We start from the raw sequence: 19,040 nt of genomic DNA, 5'->3' as shown, positions 1-19,040 counted from the left end.
TGAGTTTCTCGGCTTCCCCAGTCACGTTGGCCTTGAGATACCACATTTTTTGCACTTGTGGCAAGGCTTGCTCGTTGATCATTTTCCCAAAAATGTCAGCAAACGTCTGCCACTTCGAATAATCCCCATTAAATTGAGGGATTGTAATTTTTGGCAGATTAACTTGATTTGCCAAGTTTCCGCCTGATCTCTGCTGAGACGACGAATGATCGACCTGTGTTAGCGTCGATATTTTTTCTTTGAACTTTAACGTCTCTTCCTCTAAGAGAACGTAGGCTGATGCATCGTACCCCACCAACGTTGGGTCATCAAAGTCCTCGAACATTTTGAAGTGGATATCTTCCACGTGTGTCCACAGTTTTTCAATTGCAGCCACTGTCTGACAGGGAGCAGCTTGGCCTGAATTGCCCCTTATTAACGTTTGTATGGACTGCATTAGAGCCCTCTGACGTCTCACTAATGCAGTCACGCTGCTGGTTGCAGTAAACTGGCCTGATTGTTTTTGCACCCCCTCCCTTGTTGCGGGAAGCGGTTTCTGAGGCATTTGTTCTTTGCCCCTTTTGATGTCTGCCTCGATGTTGTCGATTGCAGCTCTGTACTCTTCACCAATGACTTGGTATTCGTTATTGGTGATATGGAGATGTGACTCTGCCGCAGGATCTGCACGAATTTTGTTTTCATTGCGATCGATCTCTGCCCAGAGTGCTTCCATTTCCTTGAGCTTTTTGCTGTAGAACTCCACCGTTCTTCTTTCCAATGGAGCCTTTTTTACGTTCGCAATTGCCTTCCTCAACTCGGCAATTGCTGCTTGTTGTTGCTCGATTACTGTAGCTAGATCCATACTGTATCCGCCTTACGGTGATTAGCTATCAGTTGATTCAGATTCTTGATGTAGGTACTGGCTTCTTCTCCAGATGTTTCTGGCTCTTAGATGGTGCTACTAGTTGTACGTAACTAGCTCCTTTCACAAATAAATATTTCAAATTCCTTACCACTGGTGGGGGGAAATTCGAAATTTATGAGTGAATCAAGTAATCCTTGTCAGGATCACGTCGGGGTCACCAAAAAATGTTTATTAATATTAATTAAAGCAGATATACACAACACTTGAATTGTGTAACCTTGGTATGTTTACAATTTCTTGTAATCTACCAAGAATATTTATTTTTGCTTTCTATTTATACATTTTTGAATTCATTAAAACTAGCATTTAAAGTTGACTAAGCAATAAATTACTTCAGCCAATAACCCATGCAATGTGAAACCAATCGAGGTGTTTCTTTATTTAGGCTATTGGCCTGCATAAGGCAAACAATAATTATATAGGTCAGTTATATGCTGACATAGAATAAAATAATAATAAAAACAAAATTAAAAAATGTGTTAGTAAAATATGTTCTTTTGAACATTCTCCCCCACGTTGAACGAGGAACGTTCAAGAAACTGTCTGGTCAATGACGTATGATGATGAGACTGACTGCCGAGGGGTAGGTGTTGGGTTCATGTTATTGTTGGAAGTTCTGTGGTGGCGAAACTTGAAAAAAACAATTGAAAAAAATGTTTATTAATATTAATTAAAGCAGATATACACAACACTTGAATTGTGTAACCTTGGTATGTTTACAATTTCTTGTAATCTACCAAGAATATTTATTTTTGCTTTCTATTTATACATTTTTGAATTCATTAAAACTAGCATTTAAAGTTGACTAAGCAATAAATTACTTCAGCCAATAACCCATGCAATGTGAAACCAATCGAGGTGTTTCTTTATTTAGGCTATTGGCCTGCATAAGGCAAACAATAATTATATAGGTCAGTTATATGCTGACATAGAATAAAATAATAATAAAAACAAAATTAAAAAATGTGTTAGTAAAATATGTTCTTTTGAACATTCTCCCCCACGTTGAACGAGGAACGTTCAAGAAACTGTCTGGTCAATGACGTATGATGATGAGACTGACTGCCGAGGGGTAGGTGTTGGGTTCATGTTATTGTTGGAAGTTCTGTGGTGGCGAAACTTGACAATGACGTATATGGCTACTCCAATTCCAATGCAAAGAGCTAGATAGCTGATGGTATGATGGTGAATGGCCGTCGATTTCATTAATTGTGGAAGGCGTCCGATTTCAATAGTTTTTAGCTGTTGGTGTAAGGTGACGAGTTCAGCAGCATGTGTTTCATAGGTGCTGTTTAATGTTTTGTTGAGCAAGACAAGCTTACTGCTTGAGATTATGGAATCCAGTGGCTTAAGTCTCAGATATGATGTGTGCACTGTTGTTTTGTTTTCGTAGTGACCGTATATTGTAAATGTGTTGTCTTTGAAAATGCAGCCTGGCCCAATTTCTAAAGTTCCAGCTCCTTGCACCTCCAGGTGTGTCATTTTTGTACCACAAACAAAGGACAATTCTGTTAAATTGGCTAGAGTAAACATCCATTTATTCTTTTGTTCCATTTGTCTCCAAGTTTGGTGGTGCATGGTCGATTGCAAGTCGCACGCTTCTGACGATTTGTTCAATAAGAAAATCACCTCGCATAAATGTGATCGATCGCCTTTGCTAAATTTCGCTTGGTTGTCGCAAATAAAAACGTCATTTGTGGTATGTATGCAGCTGTTCATTTCTTCTGCGGTTAGCGATATGAACTCATCCCGATGGACGTTAGCTGCCAATAATGTTGATTTCAAAGCTATTGAAATAAATCGACCGGATCGTAGCATAGGTACGGGGATCATTTTGAATAAATCATACTGCTGGAGATCCACTAATGGAAGGCGAATCTCGAATATGATATGGTTCTTAATAACCCTTCCCTTACTCTTCATTAATTTGAAGAAATCCGAAACATTATCTTCGCGAACGGGTAGAGCACGAGATGGAGGAATGTGAGCCTTGATGGTTTGGAGCTCTTGTAGCAATTGATGTGGCGCAAGTAGCAACGGACTTATCCGACCATGATGAGCATCCGTTAAAACGTCGATTAAGTTATCTTCTATATGTTTCAACCTTGATGAAAGTAGCATGAGCTGTGAAGTGAGAAACATAATTGATTGTGTTGTCTTTACAACATCTTCTTCTTTCTTCACCTTATTTGCCAAAAGGTTCATCTCCACTTGCATGTTGCCGAAGTTCCTTTGGCTCGTATCTTCGTCCTTTCTAATTATGTTGATTGTTGAATCAATAATAGATGTCTGATTTTTTAGAAGATCCAACAAATGTTGCTTGTCTTCATTTGCCTTCTCAATTGTCACAGTCATTTGCTCCGCATATTCCGAATCCAAGACACCAAATAACGAGTGTGCGAGGTTCCCGACTATGTTTAGAGCTCCTCTCCTGATGCGCCTGGGGAATATGTTCAGTGTATTTGATTCCAACTGCCTTTGTACTTGAATAAGATTTTCTGAAAGTATCTCACAGCTTCTGTTCTCAACTGCTATCTTACACAACTTCTGAAGGGTTCCTATCCCGGTAGAAAAGCCATCCATATCTGCCCAAAATGGGGAAAGATCATAATAAGTGATCAGTTTCCACTCTGCTGTTACTACTTTTGTGATTCCAATTCCTTCAAAATAGATGCCGGGCTTATTCTCAAACTTGTGTATGTTGAACGAATGACACAAGCATAGAGGTAAAAATAGTAAAGCCACAAGCATCATCGATACTAGCATGCTGCTTGACGTCTTCAATCGCTTTGGAGATGGCTCTTCACTCCTACTCTTGGTCTCTATAGGCGGAAGAGGTTCCTTTTCCTTTTTCCATAAAGGAGCTAATCTGGTTATAGCTCTTTTAATTTCGCCGTTTTGTGTCTTTACGTCGACTACACGAACGGCTCCATCGTTGCCCTTATATGTTCGGGTTATTCTGCCTAGCGGCCACTGCATTACAGGCATGTTATCTTCCTTAATAATGACCAATTGACCAGGTTCCACGTTTGGAGATGGTGTACTCCATTTCCTTCTTTCTTGCAGAGTATTTAAGTACTCCGTGGACCAACGTTTCCAGAACTCATGCCTAATTTGAGATACGACCTTCCATCTGCTTGTCAATGATGTTGACCATTGGTTCGCTGATGGGTCAACCTGTGCCGTTAACGGTTCTCCCACAAGAAAATGACCAGGTGTTAATGCAGCTAGATCATTTGGATCGTCCGAAATAGGAGTCAACGGTCTGGAATTCAGGATTGCTTCTATTTCAATAACAACTGTTTCCAACTCTTCGTGGGTTAATGATGCACTATTAGTGGTGCGAAGCAACAGTTGCTTGGCTGACTTCACCGCGGCTTCCCATAAGCCACCAAAATGTGGTGCTCTTGGGGGAATAAACTGGAAATCGATCCCTTCTCTTGAACACGTCTCCGCTATTATTTTTTGCCTTTCTCCCCAAAGACAGCCTTATTGAATTCATCGAGCTGATTTTTAGCACCTACAAAGTTAGTCGCGTTGTCTGAATATAGGGTTTGACATTTTCCTCGCCGAGAGATAAATCTCTTCAATGCTCCAATGAATGCTTCCGTTGTTAGGTCTGTAACTACTTCCAAATGTACAGCCTTTGTTGCGAAGCAGACAAAGACAGCAATGTAAACCTTGTGTGGTCTCTTGCCTCGTATTTTGTAGTGGACCCATAACGGTCCGCAATAGTCAACGCCGGAGACAATAAACGGCCTTGCTGGTGTGACTCTGCTCGGTGGGAGATTTCCCATGATTTGGTTGTATAACTTTGGCTTCGCCCGGGTGCACCTTACGCAATTTTGCACAATGTTGCGAGCCATAGCCTTCCCCTTGATTATCCAATATTTTTGTCTTGATGTTGCCAGTAATAGTTGTGAGCCACAGTGGCTATTCTCTAAATGGATCATGCTAAGAATGAGTTTCACAATTGGATCGTTGTATGGTAACAACATCGGGTGTTTTGTGTCGTATGCTAAGGTTGCCTCTTCCAACCTGCCACCGACTCTAAGTATTCCTCTGTCATCAAGAAACGGAGTTAAACTATGTATGGAGCTTGATTTGTCCAATGCTCCATGTTTCCTCAATTGCTGAATTTCTTTCGCAAAATCTGCCACCTGTACGGTCTTGACTATTAGTTGCATCGCCTGATTCAACTCCATAGGTGTCAATACATCTGTCGAACTTCCATGCTTGCGTCCCTTTATCCTTTCTGAAAATCGCAGGACATAACCGACAATACGTTGTAATCGTCTAAATGAACCCTTGTGGTTGATTCCATAGATCATATCCTGTAACCCACTCTGTGAGGCAATTGCTGATACTGTAGATTTTGTCTTGAATTCAAGATCGGATTGATTTTCTCTATTCTTTGAGAAGGGCCCCGGCCAGAGAGATTCATTTCCATGTAGATACGTGGGTCCATAAAACCACATCAGACATCCCGACAGACGATCTGGTTTCATACCTCTGGATATATAATCGGCAGGATTATCCTTCGTCCCCACATGTCGCCATTGAGTGTTTATTGATCTGCCTTGTATATTTTTTACTTTGTTGGCAACGAACGTCTTTAGAGCTGATGGTTCTGAATTGATCCAGTACAATGTAATCTCTGAGTCTGACCAATAAATAGTCCTTAGATCTTCGTAACCCAATTCGGCTTTGACCTTAGCAGTAAGTTTTGTTCCCAATTCAGCGGCACAAAGCTCTAACCGTGGCAGCGTGATCTCCTTTATTGGTGCTATTTTTGATTTTGAACAAAGAAGTCTGACTATATGCCTGCCGTCTGGCAGCATAGCTCGAAGATACACCACAGCACCATATGCCTTTTCTGACGCGTCCACGAAAGTATGTATCTCAATTTTTGTTGGTTTCTCTCCATCAAACATGTGTCTGGGTAACCTGAAATCATTTAACATCTTCAGACCTTCTCGGAACGATAGCCAATATGCTGCCCTTTCTGCTGGCAGTTCCTCGTCCCAGCCAAGTTTATTCTTCCACAGTTGCTGAATAAAGATCTTAGCTGCTGACACCACAGGACCCGCAATTCCTAAGGGGTCAAACAATCTTGCCAAATCAGATGTGACCTTCCGCTTGGTGACCTTGGTGCATTCGTTCACATCACTCTTCAAACAAAATCGGTCTGCTTGAGGAATCCATGTTAATCCCAAAACCTTGGTTGATGATTTGTCAAAATTGAGATCTACTTCTCTATCTTCTGGAGGAATTCCATGCAGCAGTTTTAAGTGGTTAGCACACCATTTTCGTAGTCTAAATCCAGCTTCCAGTAGTAACATATTAACTTGTTTCTGCATCTCAATTGCCGTTGTTAAACTGTCAGACCCGCACATGCAATCGTCAACGTAAAAATTCTTTTGCAATACCATCGCCCCCAATGGATATCTTTGTATGTTCGTATCTGCTAGCCTTTTCAGACATCTTGTAGCAAGATATGGGGCACACGTCGTACCATATGTTAACGTATTCAACATGTAATGTTCGAGTTCCTTGTCTGGAGTGTTTCTCCATACGATTAGTTGATATTTGCGATCTCTTTTGTCGACTAGCACTTGTCTGTACATCTTTTCAATGTCTGTTGTAAACACAAATCTCGGCAGTCTAAACCGCAACAGCATTCCAAACAGATCTCCTTGAACCCTGGGACCTGAATGCAAAATATCATTGAGTGACCATCCAGATGATGACTTGCAAGACGCATCGAACACAACCCTCAGTTTTGTTGTGCTGCTATTTGGGCGTAGGACACAATGATGCGGGATATAGTAATGATTACCACGCACCTCTCTTGATTGTATTTTCGTCATATGTCCCAGATCCTCATACTCCTTCATAAATTTAGCATACTGCTCGTGAAGACTTGCATCCTTAGATAAGCGACGTTCCAACGCAAAGAATCTTGATGCTGCAATATTCAAGGATTCAGAAATTTTCTCAGGGCCGTCTGCAAACGGTAATCGCACCACAAACCGACCATTCTCATTCACTGTTGTATTTTGGTTGAAGTGATTTTCACACTGTTCCTCTGCTATTGTCAACTTCTGGTCTTCACAAACATCGTCTTGTTCCCAGAACATCTTTAATAAATCTTCTAAAGCATGTTCATCTTCTCCGAAAACGGCGCATGTCACAGTTTCTGATTCAGCCTGAACTCTTCCACTAGCAATCCATCCTAGTTTTGAGTTCTTCAATATAGGAAGCTCTTTGGACATTCGAAGTTCTTGTGAGAGAATCAGGTTGAAGTAGAACTCTGCTCCAAGTAGTACGTCAATCCTGGTCGTTTGATAAAAATAGGGATCTGCTAGTTTTATGTTTTCTGGAATAGGCCATGATGTGATGTCGATCTCAGTGCTTGGTTGGGGTGGCACTATATTTGGTAACACAAAGGCTTCTAGGCGTGTTCTGAATTTGCTGGTGAGTGACTTAAGCTCCACGTTGACCCTGTGGTTTGCGGTTCTTGATCTACCTCCAACACCTTCGATACAGAGAGATGTTTGAATGGGTTCGATACCCAACCTCTGCACTAGTCGCTCTGACACCAGATTAATTTGTGAACCGGAATCCAGAATCGCCTTAAACTCATAGCTTCTTCCATTATTTGCCTTGATCGCAACACGTGCGGTTGCAAGAAGTACGTATGATTGGGATCTATTCGCCGATGCTACTGTTGGCGGCTGTTGAACCGACAAATCTGCTGACTTGTTCTCTACTTGTGGCCTCGTTGAAAAATGCAAAAGTGTATTGTGTTTTTGTTGACACTTCCTGCACTTCCCACTTGTACACGTTTTTGCCTGATGGTCATCCTTGAAGCAATTTAGACACATCTTGTGTCTAGCAACCCATTTCTGTCTTTCGGGCACTGTCATTGCCAAGAACTGTTTGCAGTAATATAGGGGGTGGTCACCTTTGCACATGTGACATCTACGGATCGTGGTGGAAGCAGTCGTTGCTGACGGTTTGCTCTTCTGAATCCCATTGACAGCTTCTAATGATTCGAAACGACTCCTCAAACATTTCATGAAATGATCCATCGTTTGGAGTTCTTTCGAATCTACAATCGACTGCTCATACAACACATGAGTAGTCTTGTCCATCCTCTTTGTTAGGATGTGGATTAAGAGTGGATCCCATTCCTTTGGCCTTACTCCAAGACCCTCCAATGCCAATAACGATTCATGAAGACTATCATGAAAGTCCTTCACTGATCTGCTATCGCCAGACATGTTGGGCAGGTTTAGCATTCTCTCAAGTATAGTTGACACTTGAGCTCTCTTGTTATTGTACCTGTCTTGGAGTGTCTTCCAGGCAATGTCGTAATTCGCCTCGGTCAACTCGAGGTGCCTTATGAGTTTCTCGGCTTCCCCAGTCACGTTGGCCTTGAGATACCACATTTTTTGCACTTGTGGCAAGGCTTGCTCGTTGATCATTTTCCCAAAAATGTCAGCAAACGTCTGCCACTTCGAATAATCCCCATTAAATTGAGGGATTGTAATTTTTGGCAGATTAACTTGATTTGCCAAGTTTCCGCCTGATCTCTGCTGAGACGACGAATGATCGACCTGTGTTAGCGTCGATATTTTTTCTTTGAACTTTAACGTCTCTTCCTCTAAGAGAACGTAGGCTGATGCATCGTACCCCACCAACGTTGGGTCATCAAAGTCCTCGAACATTTTGAAGTGGATATCTTCCACGTGTGTCCACAGTTTTTCAATTGCAGCCACTGTCTGACAGGGAGCAGCTTGGCCTGAATTGCCCCTTATTAACGTTTGTATGGACTGCATTAGAGCCCTCTGACGTCTCACTAATGCAGTCACGCTGCTGGTTGCAGTAAACTGGCCTGATTGTTTTTGCACCCCCTCCCTTGTTGCGGGAAGCGGTTTCTGAGGCATTTGTTCTTTGCCCCTTTTGATGTCTGCCTCGATGTTGTCGATTGCAGCTCTGTACTCTTCACCAATGACTTGGTATTCGTTATTGGTGATATGGAGATGTGACTCTGCCGCAGGATCTGCACGAATTTTGTTTTCATTGCGATCGATCTCTGCCCAGAGTGCTTCCATTTCCTTGAGCTTTTTGCTGTAGAACTCCACCGTTCTTCTTTCCAATGGAGCCTTTTTTACGTTCGCAATTGCCTTCCTCAACTCGGCAATTGCTGCTTGTTGTTGCTCGATTACTGTAGCTAGATCCATACTGTATCCGCCTTACGGTGATTAGCTATCAGTTGATTCAGATTCTTGATGTAGGTACTGGCTTCTTCTCCAGATGTTTCTGGCTCTTAGATGGTGCTACTAGTTGTACGTAACTAGCTCCTTTCACAAATAAATATTTCAAATTCCTTACCACTGGTGGGGGGAAATTCGAAATTTATGAGTGAATCAAGTAATCCTTGTCAGGATCACGTCGGGGTCACCAAAAAATGTTTATTAATATTAATTAAAGCAGATATACACAACACTTGAATTGTGTAACCTTGGTATGTTTACAATTTCTTGTAATCTACCAAGAATATTTATTTTTGCTTTCTATTTATACATTTTTGAATTCATTAAAACTAGCATTTAAAGTTGACTAAGCAATAAATTACTTCAGCCAATAACCCATGCAATGTGAAACCAATCGAGGTGTTTCTTTATTTAGGCTATTGGCCTGCATAAGGCAAACAATAATTATATAGGTCAGTTATATGCTGACATAGAATAAAATAATAATAAAAACAAAATTAAAAAATGTGTTAGTAAAATATGTTCTTTTGAACATTCTCCCCCACGTTGAACGAGGAACGTTCAAGAAACTGTCTGGTCAATGACGTATGATGATGAGACTGACTGCCGAGGGGTAGGTGTTGGGTTCATGTTATTGTTGGAAGTTCTGTGGTGGCGAAACTTGAAAAAAACAATTGAAAAAAATGTTTATTAATATTAATTAAAGCAGATATACACAACACTTGAATTGTGTAACCTTGGTATGTTTACAATTTCTTGTAATCTACCAAGAATATTTATTTTTGCTTTCTATTTATACATTTTTGAATTCATTAAAACTAGCATTTAAAGTTAACTAAGCAATAAATTACTTCAGCCAATAACCCATGCAATGTGAAACCAATCGAGGTGTTTCTTTATTTAGGCTATTGGCCTGCATAAGGCAAACAATAATTATATAGGTCAGTTATATGCTGACATAGAATAAAATAATAATAAAAACAAATTAAAAATGTGTTAGTAAAATATGTTCTTTTGAACATTCTCCCCCACGTTGAACGAGGAACGTTCAAGAAACTGTCTGGTCAATGACGTATGATGATGAGACTGACTGCCGAGGGGTAGGTGTTGGGTTCATGTTATTGTTGGAAGTTCTGTGGTGGCGAAACTTGACAATGACGTATATGGCTACTCCAATTCCAATGCAAAGAGCTAGATAGCTGATGGTATGATGGTGAATGGCCGTCGATTTCATTAATTGTGGAAGGCGTCCGATTTCAATAGTTTTTAGCTGTTGGTGTAAGGTGACGAGTTCAGCAGCATGTGTTTCATAGGTGCTGTTTAATGTTTTGTTGAGCAAGACAAGCTTACTGCTTGAGATTATGGAATCCAGTGGCTTAAGTCTCAGATATGATGTGTGCACTGTTGTTTTGTTTTCGTAGTGACCGTATATTGTAAATGTGTTGTCTTTGAAAATGCAGCCTGGCCCAATTTCTAAAGTTCCAGCTCCTTGCACCTCCAGGTGTGTCATTTTTGTACCACAAACAAAGGACAATTCTGTTAAATTGGCTAGAGTAAACATCCATTTATTCTTTTGTTCCATTTGTCTCCAAGTTTGGTGGTGCATGGTCGATTGCAAGTCGCACGCTTCTGACGATTTGTTCAATAAGAAAATCACCTCGCATAAATGTGATCGATCGCCTTTGCTAAATTTCGCTTGGTTGTCGCAAATAAAAACGTCATTTGTGGTATGTATGCAGCTGTTCATTTCTTCTGCGGTTAGCGATATGAACTCATCCCGATGGACGTTAGCTGCCAATAATGTTGATTTCAAAGCTATTGAAATAAATCGACCGGATCGTAGCATAGGTACGGGGATCATTTTGAATAAATCATACTGCTGGAGATCCACTAATGGAAGGCGAATCTCGAATATGATATGGTTCTTAATAACCCTTCCCTTACTCTTCATTAATTTGAAGAAATCCGAAACATTATCTTCGCGAACGGGTAGAGCACGAGATGGAGGAATGTGAGCCTTGATGGTTTGGAGCTCTTGTAGCAATTGATGTGGCGTAAGTAGCAACGGACTTATCCGACCATGATGAGCATCCGTTAAAACGTCGATTAAGTTATCTTCTATATGTTTCAACCTTGATGAAAGTAGCATGAGCTGTGAAGTGAGAAACATAATTGATTGTGTTGTCTTTACAACATCTTCTTCTTTCTTCACCTTATTTGCCAAAAGGTTCATCTCCACTTGCATGTTGCCGAAGTTCCTTTGGCTCGTATCTTCGTCCTTTCTAATTATGTTGATTGTTGAATCAATAATAGATGTCTGATTTTTTAGAAGATCCAACAAATGTTGCTTGTCTTCATTTGCCTTCTCAATTGTCACAGTCATTTGCTCCGCATATTCCGAATCCAAGACACCAAATAACGAGTGTGCGAGGTTCCCGACTATGTTTAGAGCTCCTCTCCTGATGCGCCTGGGGAATATGTTCAGTGTATTTGATTCCAACTGCTTTTGTACTTGAATAAGATTTTCTGAAAGTATCTCACAGCTTCTGTTCTCAACTGCTATCTTACACAACTTCTGAAGGGTTCCTATCCCGGTAGAAAAGCCATCCATATCTGCCCAAAATGGGGAAAGATCATAATAAGTGATCAGTTTCCACTCTGCTGTTACTACTTTTGTGATTCCAATTCCTTCAAAATAGATGCCGGGCTTATTCTCAAACTTGTGTATGTTGAACGAATGACACAAGCATAGAGGTAAAAATAGTAAAGCCACAAGCATCATCGATACTAGCATGCTGCTTGACGTCTTCAATCGCTTTGGAGATGGCTCTTCACTCCTACTCTTGGTCTCTATAGGCGGAAGAGGTTCCTTTTCCTTTTTCCATAAAGGAGCTAATCTGGTTATAGCTCTTTTAATTTCGCCGTTTTGTGTCTTTACGTCGACTACACGAACGGCTCCATCGTTGCCCTTATATGTTCGGGTTATTCTGCCTAGCGGCCACTGCATTAAACTCGACTTAAACTCATAGCTTCTTCCATTATTTGCCTTGATCGCAACACGTGCGGTTGCAAGAAGTACGTATGATTGGGATCTATTCGCCGATGCTACTGTTGGCGGCTGTTGAACCGACAAATCTGCTGACTTGTTCTCTACTTGTGGCCTCGTTGAAAAATGCAAAAGTGTATTGTGTTTTTGTTGACACTTCCTGCACTTCCCACTTGTACACGTTTTTGCCTGATGGTCATCCTTGAAGCAATTTAGACACATCTTGTGTCTAGCAACCCATTTCTGTCTTTCGGGCACTGTCATTGCCAAGAACTGTTTGCAGTAATATAGGGGGTGGTCACCTTTGCACATGTGACATCTACGGATCGTGGTGGAAGCAGTCGTTGCTGACGGTTTGCTCTTCTGAATCCCATTGACAGCTTCTAATGATTCGAAACGACTCCTCAAACATTTCATGAAATGATCCATCGTTTGGAGTTCTTTCGAATCTACAATCGACTGCTCATACAACACATGAGTAGTCTTGTCCATCCTCTTTGTTAGGATGTGGATTAAGAGTGGATCCCATTCCTTTGGCCTTACTCCAAGACCCTCCAATGCCAATAACGATTCATGAAGACTATCATGAAAGTCCTTCACTGATCTGCTATCGCCAGACATGTTGGGCAGGTTTAGCATTCTCTCAAGTATAGTTGACACTTGAGCTCTCTTGTTATTGTACCTGTCTTGGAGTGTCTTCCAGGCAATGTCGTAATTCGCCTCGGTCAACTCGAGGTGCCTTATGAGTTTCTCGGCTTCCCCAGTCACGTTGGCCTTGAGATACCACATTTTTTGCACTTGTGGCAAGGCTTGCTCGTTGATCATTTTCCCAAAAATGTCAGCAAACGTCTGCCACTTCGAATAATCCCCATTAAATTGAGGGATTGTAATTTTTGGCAGATTAACTTGATTTGCCAAGTTTCCGCCTGATCTCTGCTGAGACGACGAATGATCGACCTGTGTTAGCGTCGATATTTTTTCTTTGAACTTTAACGTCTCTTCCTCTAAGAGAACGTAGGCTGATGCATCGTACCCCACCAACGTTGGGTCATCAAAGTCCTCGAACATTTTGAAGTGGATATCTTCCACGTGTGTCCACAGTTTTTCAATTGCAGCCACTGTCTGACAGGGAGCAGCTTGGCCTGAATTGCCCCTTATTAACGTTTGTATGGACTGCATTAGAGCCCTCTGACGTCTCACTAATGCAGTCACGCTGCTGGTTGCAGTAAACTGGCCTGATTGTTTTTGCACCCCCTCCCTTGTTGCGGGAAGCGGTTTCTGAGGCATTTGTTCTTTGCCCCTTTTGATGTCTGCCTCGATGTTGTCGATTGCAGCTCTGTACTCTTCACCAATGACTTGGTATTCGTTATTGGTGATATGGAGATGTGACTCTGCCGCAGGATCTGCACGAATTTTGTTTTCATTGCGATCGATCTCTGCCCAGAGTGCTTCCATTTCCTTGAGCTTTTTGCTGTAGAACTCCACCGTTCTTCTTTCCAATGGAGCCTTTTTTACGTTCGCAATTGCCTTCCTCAACTCGGCAATTGCTGCTTGTTGTTGCTCGATTACTGTAGCTAGATCCATACTGTATCCGCCTTACGGTGATTAGCTATCAGTTGATTCAGATTCTTGATGTAGGTACTGGCTTCTTCTCCAGATGTTTCTGGCTCTTAGATGGTGCTACTAGTTGTACGTAACTAGCTCCTTTCACAAATAAATATTTCAAATTCCTTACCACTGGTGGGGGGAAATTCGAAATTTATGAGTGAATCAAGTAATCCTTGTCAGGATCACGTCGGGGTCACCAAAAAATGTTTATTAATATTTAATTAAAGCAGATATACACAACACTTAAATTGTGTAACCTTGGTATGTTTACAATTTCTTGTAATCTACCTCCAACACCTTCGATACAGAGAGATGTTTGAATGGGTTCGATACCCAACCTCTGCACTAGTCGCTCTGACACCAGATTAATTTGTGAACCGGAATCCAGAATCGCCTTAAACTCATAGCTTCTTCCATTATTTGCCTTGATCGCAACACGTGCGGTTGCAAGAAGTACGTATGATTGGGATCTATTCGCCGATGCTACTGTTGGCGGCTGTTGAACCGACAAATCTGCTGACTTGTTCTCTACTTGTGGCCTCGTTGAAAAATGCAAAAGTGTATTGTGTTTTTGTTGACACTTCCTGCACTTCCCACTTGTACACGTTTTTGCCTGATGGTCATCCTTGAAGCAAGAACCGCAAACCACAGGGTCAACGTGGAGCTTAAGTCACTCACCAGCAAATTCAGAACACGCCTAGAAGCCTTTGTGTTACCAAATATAGTGCCACCCCAACCAAGCACTGAGATCGACATCACATCATGGCCTATTCCAGAAAACATAAAACTAGCAGATCCCTATTTTTATCAAACGACCAGGATTGACGTACTACTTGGAGCAGAGTTCTACTTCAACCTGATTCTCTCACAAGAACTTCGAATGTCCAAAGAGCTTCCTATATTGAAGAACTCAAAACTAGGATGGATTGCTAGTGGAAGAGTTCAGGCTGAATCAGAAACTGTGACATGCGCCGTTTTCGGAGAAGATGAACATGCTTTAGAAGATTTATTAAAGATGTTCTGGGAACAAGACGATGTTTGTGAAGACCAGAAGTTGACAATAGCAGAGGAACAGTGTGAAAATCACTTCAACCAAAATACAACAGTGAATGAGAATGGTCGGTTTGTGGTGCGATTACCGTTTGCAGACGGCCCTGAGAAAATTTCTGAATCCTTGAATATTGCAGCATCAAGATTCTTTGCGTTGGAACGTCGCTTATCTAAGGATGCAAGTCTTCACGAGCAGTATGCTAAATTTATGAAGGAGTATGAGGATCTGGGACATATGACGAAAATACAATCAAGAGAGGTGCGTGGTAATCATTACTATATCCCGCATCATTGTGTCCTACGCCCAAATAGCAGCACAACAAAACTGAGGGTTGTGTTCGATGCGTCTTGCAAGTCATCATCTGGATGGTCACTCAATGATATTTTGCATTCAGGTCCCAGGGTTCAAGGAGATCTGTTTGGAATGCTGTTGCGGTTTAGACTGCCGAGATTTGTGTTTACAACAGACATTGAAAAGATGTACAGACAAGTGCTAGTCGACAAAAGAGATCGCAAATATCAACTAATCGTATGGAGAAACACTCCAGACAAGGAACTCGAACATTACATGTTGAATACGTTAACATATGGTACGACGTGTGCCCCATATCTTGCTACAAGATGTCTGAAAAGGCTAGCAGATACGAACATACAAAGATATCCATTGGGGGCGATGGTATTGCAAAAGAATTTTTACGTTGACGATTGCATGTGCGGGTCTGACAGTTTAACAACGGCAACTGAGATGCAGAAACAAGTTAATATGTTACTACTGGAAGCTGGATTTAGACTACGAAAATGGTGTGCTAACCACTTAAAACTGCTGCATGGAATTCCTCCAGAAGATAGAGAAGTAGATCTCAATTTTGACAAATCATCAACCAAGGTTTTGGGATTAACATGGATTCCTCAAGCAGACCGATTTTGTTTGAAGAGTGATGTGAACGAATGCACCAAGGTCACCAAGCGGAAGGTCACATCTGATTTGGCAAGATTGTTTGACCCCTTAGGAATTGCGGGTCCTGTGGTGTCAGCAGCTAAGATCTTTATTCAGCAACTGTGGAAGAATAAACTTGGCTGGGACGAGGAACTGCCAGCAGAAAGGGCAGCATATTGGCTATCGTTCCGAGAAGGTCTGAAGATGTTAAATGATTTCAGGTTACCCAGACACATGTTTGATGGAGAGAAACCAACAAAAATTGAGATACATACTTTCGTGGACGCGTCAGAAAAGGCATATGGTGCTGTGGTGTATCTTCGAGCTATGCTGCCAGACGGCAGGCATATAGTCAGACTTCTTTGTTCAAAATCAAAAATAGCACCAATAAAGGAGATCACGCTGCCACGGTTAGAGCTTTGTGCCGCTGAATTGGGAACAAAACTTACTGCTAAGGTCAAAGCCGAATTGGGTTACGAAGATCTAAGGACTATTTATTGGTCAGACTCAGAGATTACATTGTACTGGATCAATTCAGAACCATCAGCTCTAAAGACGTTCGTTGCCAACAAAGTAAAAAATATACAAGGCAGATCGATAAACACTCAATGGCGACATGTGGGGACGAAGGATAATCCTGCCGATTATATATCCAGAGGTATGAAACCAGATCGTCTGTCGGGATGTCTGATGTGGTTTTATGGACCCACGTATCTACATGGAAATGAATCTCTCTGGCCGGGGCCCTTCTCAAAGAATAGAGAAAATCAATCCGATCTTGAATTCAAGACAAAATCTACAGTATCAGCAATTGCCTCACAGAGTTGGTTACAGGATATGATCTATGGAATCAACCACAAGGTTTCATTTAGACGATTACAACGTATTGTCGGTTATGTCCTGCGATTTTCAGAAAGGATAAAGGGACGCAAGCATGGAAGTTCGACAGATGTATTGACACCTATGGAGTTGAATCAGGCGATGCAACTAATAGTCAAGACCGTACAGGTGGCAGATTTTGCGAAAGAAATTCAGCATTGAGGAAACATGGAGCATTGGACAAATCAAGCTCCATACATAGTTTAACTCCGTTTCTTGATGACAGAGGAATACTTAGAGTCGGTGGCAGGTTGGAAGAGGCAACCTTAGCATACGACACAAAACACCCGATGTTGTTACCATACAACGATCCAATTGTGAAACTCATTCTTAGCATGATCCATTTAGAGAATAGCCACTGTGGCTCACAACTATTACTGGCAACATCAAGACAAAAATATTGGATAATCAAGGGGAAGGCTATGGCTCGCAACATTGTGCAAAATTGCGTAAGGTGCACCCGGGCGAAGCCAAAGTTATACAACCAAATCATGGGAAATCTCCCACCGAGCAGAGTCACACCAGCAAGGCCGTTTATTGTCTCCGGCGTTGACTATTGCGGACCGTTATGGGTCCACTACAAAATACGAGGCAAGAGACCACACAAGGTTTACATTGCTGTCTTTGTCTGCTTCGCAACAAAGGCTGTACATTTGGAAGTAGTTACAGACCTAACAACGGAAGCATTCATTGGAGCATTGAAGAGATTTATCTCTCGGCGAGGAAAATGTCAAACCCTATATTCAGACAACGCGACTAACTTTGTAGGTGCTAAAAATCAGCTCGATGAATTCAATAAGGCTGTCTTTGGGGAGAAAGGCAAAAAAATAATAGCGGAGACGTGTTCAAGAGAAGGGATCGATTTCCAGTTTATTCCCCCAAGAGCACCACATTTTGGTGGCTTATGGGAAGCCGCGGTGAAGTCAGCCAAGCAACTGTTGCTTCGCACCACTAATAGTGCATCATTAACCCACGAAGAGTTGGAAACAGTTGTTATTGAAATAGAAGCAATCCTGAATTCCAGACCGTTGACTCCTATTTCTGACGATCCAAATGATCTAGCTGCATTAACACCTGGTCATTTTCTTGTGGGAGAACCGTTAACGGCACAGGTTGACCCATCAGCGAACCAATGGTCAACATCATTGACAAGCAGATGGAAGGTCGTATCTCAAATTAGGCATGAGTTCTGGAAACGTTGGTCCACGGAGTACTTAAATACTCTGCAAGAAAGAAGGAAATGGAGTACACCATCTCCAAACGTGGAACCTGGTCAATTGGTCATTATTAAGGAAGACAAAAAATGTTTATTAATATTTAATTAAAGCAGATATACACAACACTTAAATTGTGTAACCTTGGTATGTTTACAATTTCTTGTAATCTACCTCCAACACCTTCGATACAGAGAGATGTTTGAATGGGTTCGATACCCAACCTCTGCACTAGTCGCTCTGACACCAGATTAATTTGTGAACCGGAATACCATCGCCCCCAATGGATATCTTTGTATGTTCGTATCTGCTAGCCTTTTCAGACATCTTGTAGCAAGATATGGGGCACACGTCGTACCATATGTTAACGTATTCAACATGTAATGTTCGAGTTCCTTGTCTGGAGTGTTTCTCCATACGATTAGTTGATATTTGCGATCTCTTTTGTCGACTAGCACTTGTCTGTACATCTTTTCAATGTCTGTTGTAAACACAAATCTCGACATTTTTTGGTGACCCCGACGTGATCCTGACAAGGATTACTTGATTCACTCATAAATTTCGAATTTCCCCCCACCAGTGGTAAGGAATTTGAAATATTTATTTGTGAAAGGAGCTAGTTACGTACAACTAGTAGCACCATCTAAGAGCCAGAAACATCTGGAGAAGAAGCCAGTACCTACATCAAGAATCTGAATCAACTGATAGCTAATCACCGTAAGGCGGATACAGTATGGATCTAGCTACAGTAATCGAGCAACAACAAGCAGCAATTGCCGAGTTGAGGAAGGCAATTGCGAACGTAAAAAAGGCTCCATTGGAAAGAAGAACGGTGGAGTTCTACAGCAAAAAGCTCAAGGAAATGGAAGCACTCTGGGCAGAGATCGATCGCAATGAAAACAAAATTCGTGCAGATCCTGCGGCAGAGTCACATCTCCATATCACCAATAACGAATACCAAGTCATTGGTGAAGAGTACAGAGCTGCAATCGACAACATCGAGGCAGACATCAAAAGGGGCAAAGAACAAATGCCTCAGAAACCGCTTCCCGCAACAAGGGAGGGGGTGCAAAAACAATCAGGCCAGTTTACTGCAACCAGCAGCGTGACTGCATTAGTG

The 19,040-nt window shown here is 41.7% G+C and overlaps 2 protein-coding genes across 9 annotated transcripts in view; one reads left to right on the top strand and one right to left on the bottom strand.

Moving 5' to 3' along the window:
* Positions 1-19,040, top strand: part of LOC109612178 (proteoglycan Cow) — a 298,610-nt gene that overhangs the window by 254,355 nt on the left and 25,215 nt on the right. The gene's annotated exons all lie outside the window — the stretch shown is intronic.
* LOC131804322 (uncharacterized) lies at positions 1,597-9,338 on the bottom strand. Its single transcript, XM_059127025.1, has 2 exons — positions 5,484-9,338; positions 1,597-3,223 (listed from the first exon to the last, which is right to left on the bottom strand). Exons 1-2 carry the CDS (start codon positions 9,151-9,153, stop codon positions 3,180-3,182), a joined length of 3,714 nt encoding a protein of 1,237 aa, XP_058983008.1. The 5' UTR covers positions 9,154-9,338; the 3' UTR covers positions 1,597-3,179.

The sequence above is a fragment of the Musca domestica genome, unplaced genomic scaffold, assembly GCF_030504385.1.
Source record: "Musca domestica strain aabys unplaced genomic scaffold, Musca_domestica.polishedcontigs.V.1.1 42, whole genome shotgun sequence".
Classification (NCBI taxonomy): Eukaryota; Metazoa; Arthropoda; class Insecta; order Diptera; family Muscidae; genus Musca; species Musca domestica.
This window is presented reverse-complemented; position numbering and strand designations above follow the sequence as displayed.

What these genes read in the sequence shown, in the direction of transcription:
- LOC131804322 (XM_059127025.1), bottom strand. Translation starts at nt 9,153, where the DNA reads ATGGATCTAGCTACAGTAATCGAGCAACAACAAGCAGCAATTGCCGAG. An exon ending in CAAAGTAAAAAATATACAAG is followed by an intron (nt 3,224 to 5,483) that starts GCAGATCAATAA and finishes AATGAAGACAAG; the next exon opens with CAACATTTGTTGGATCTTCT.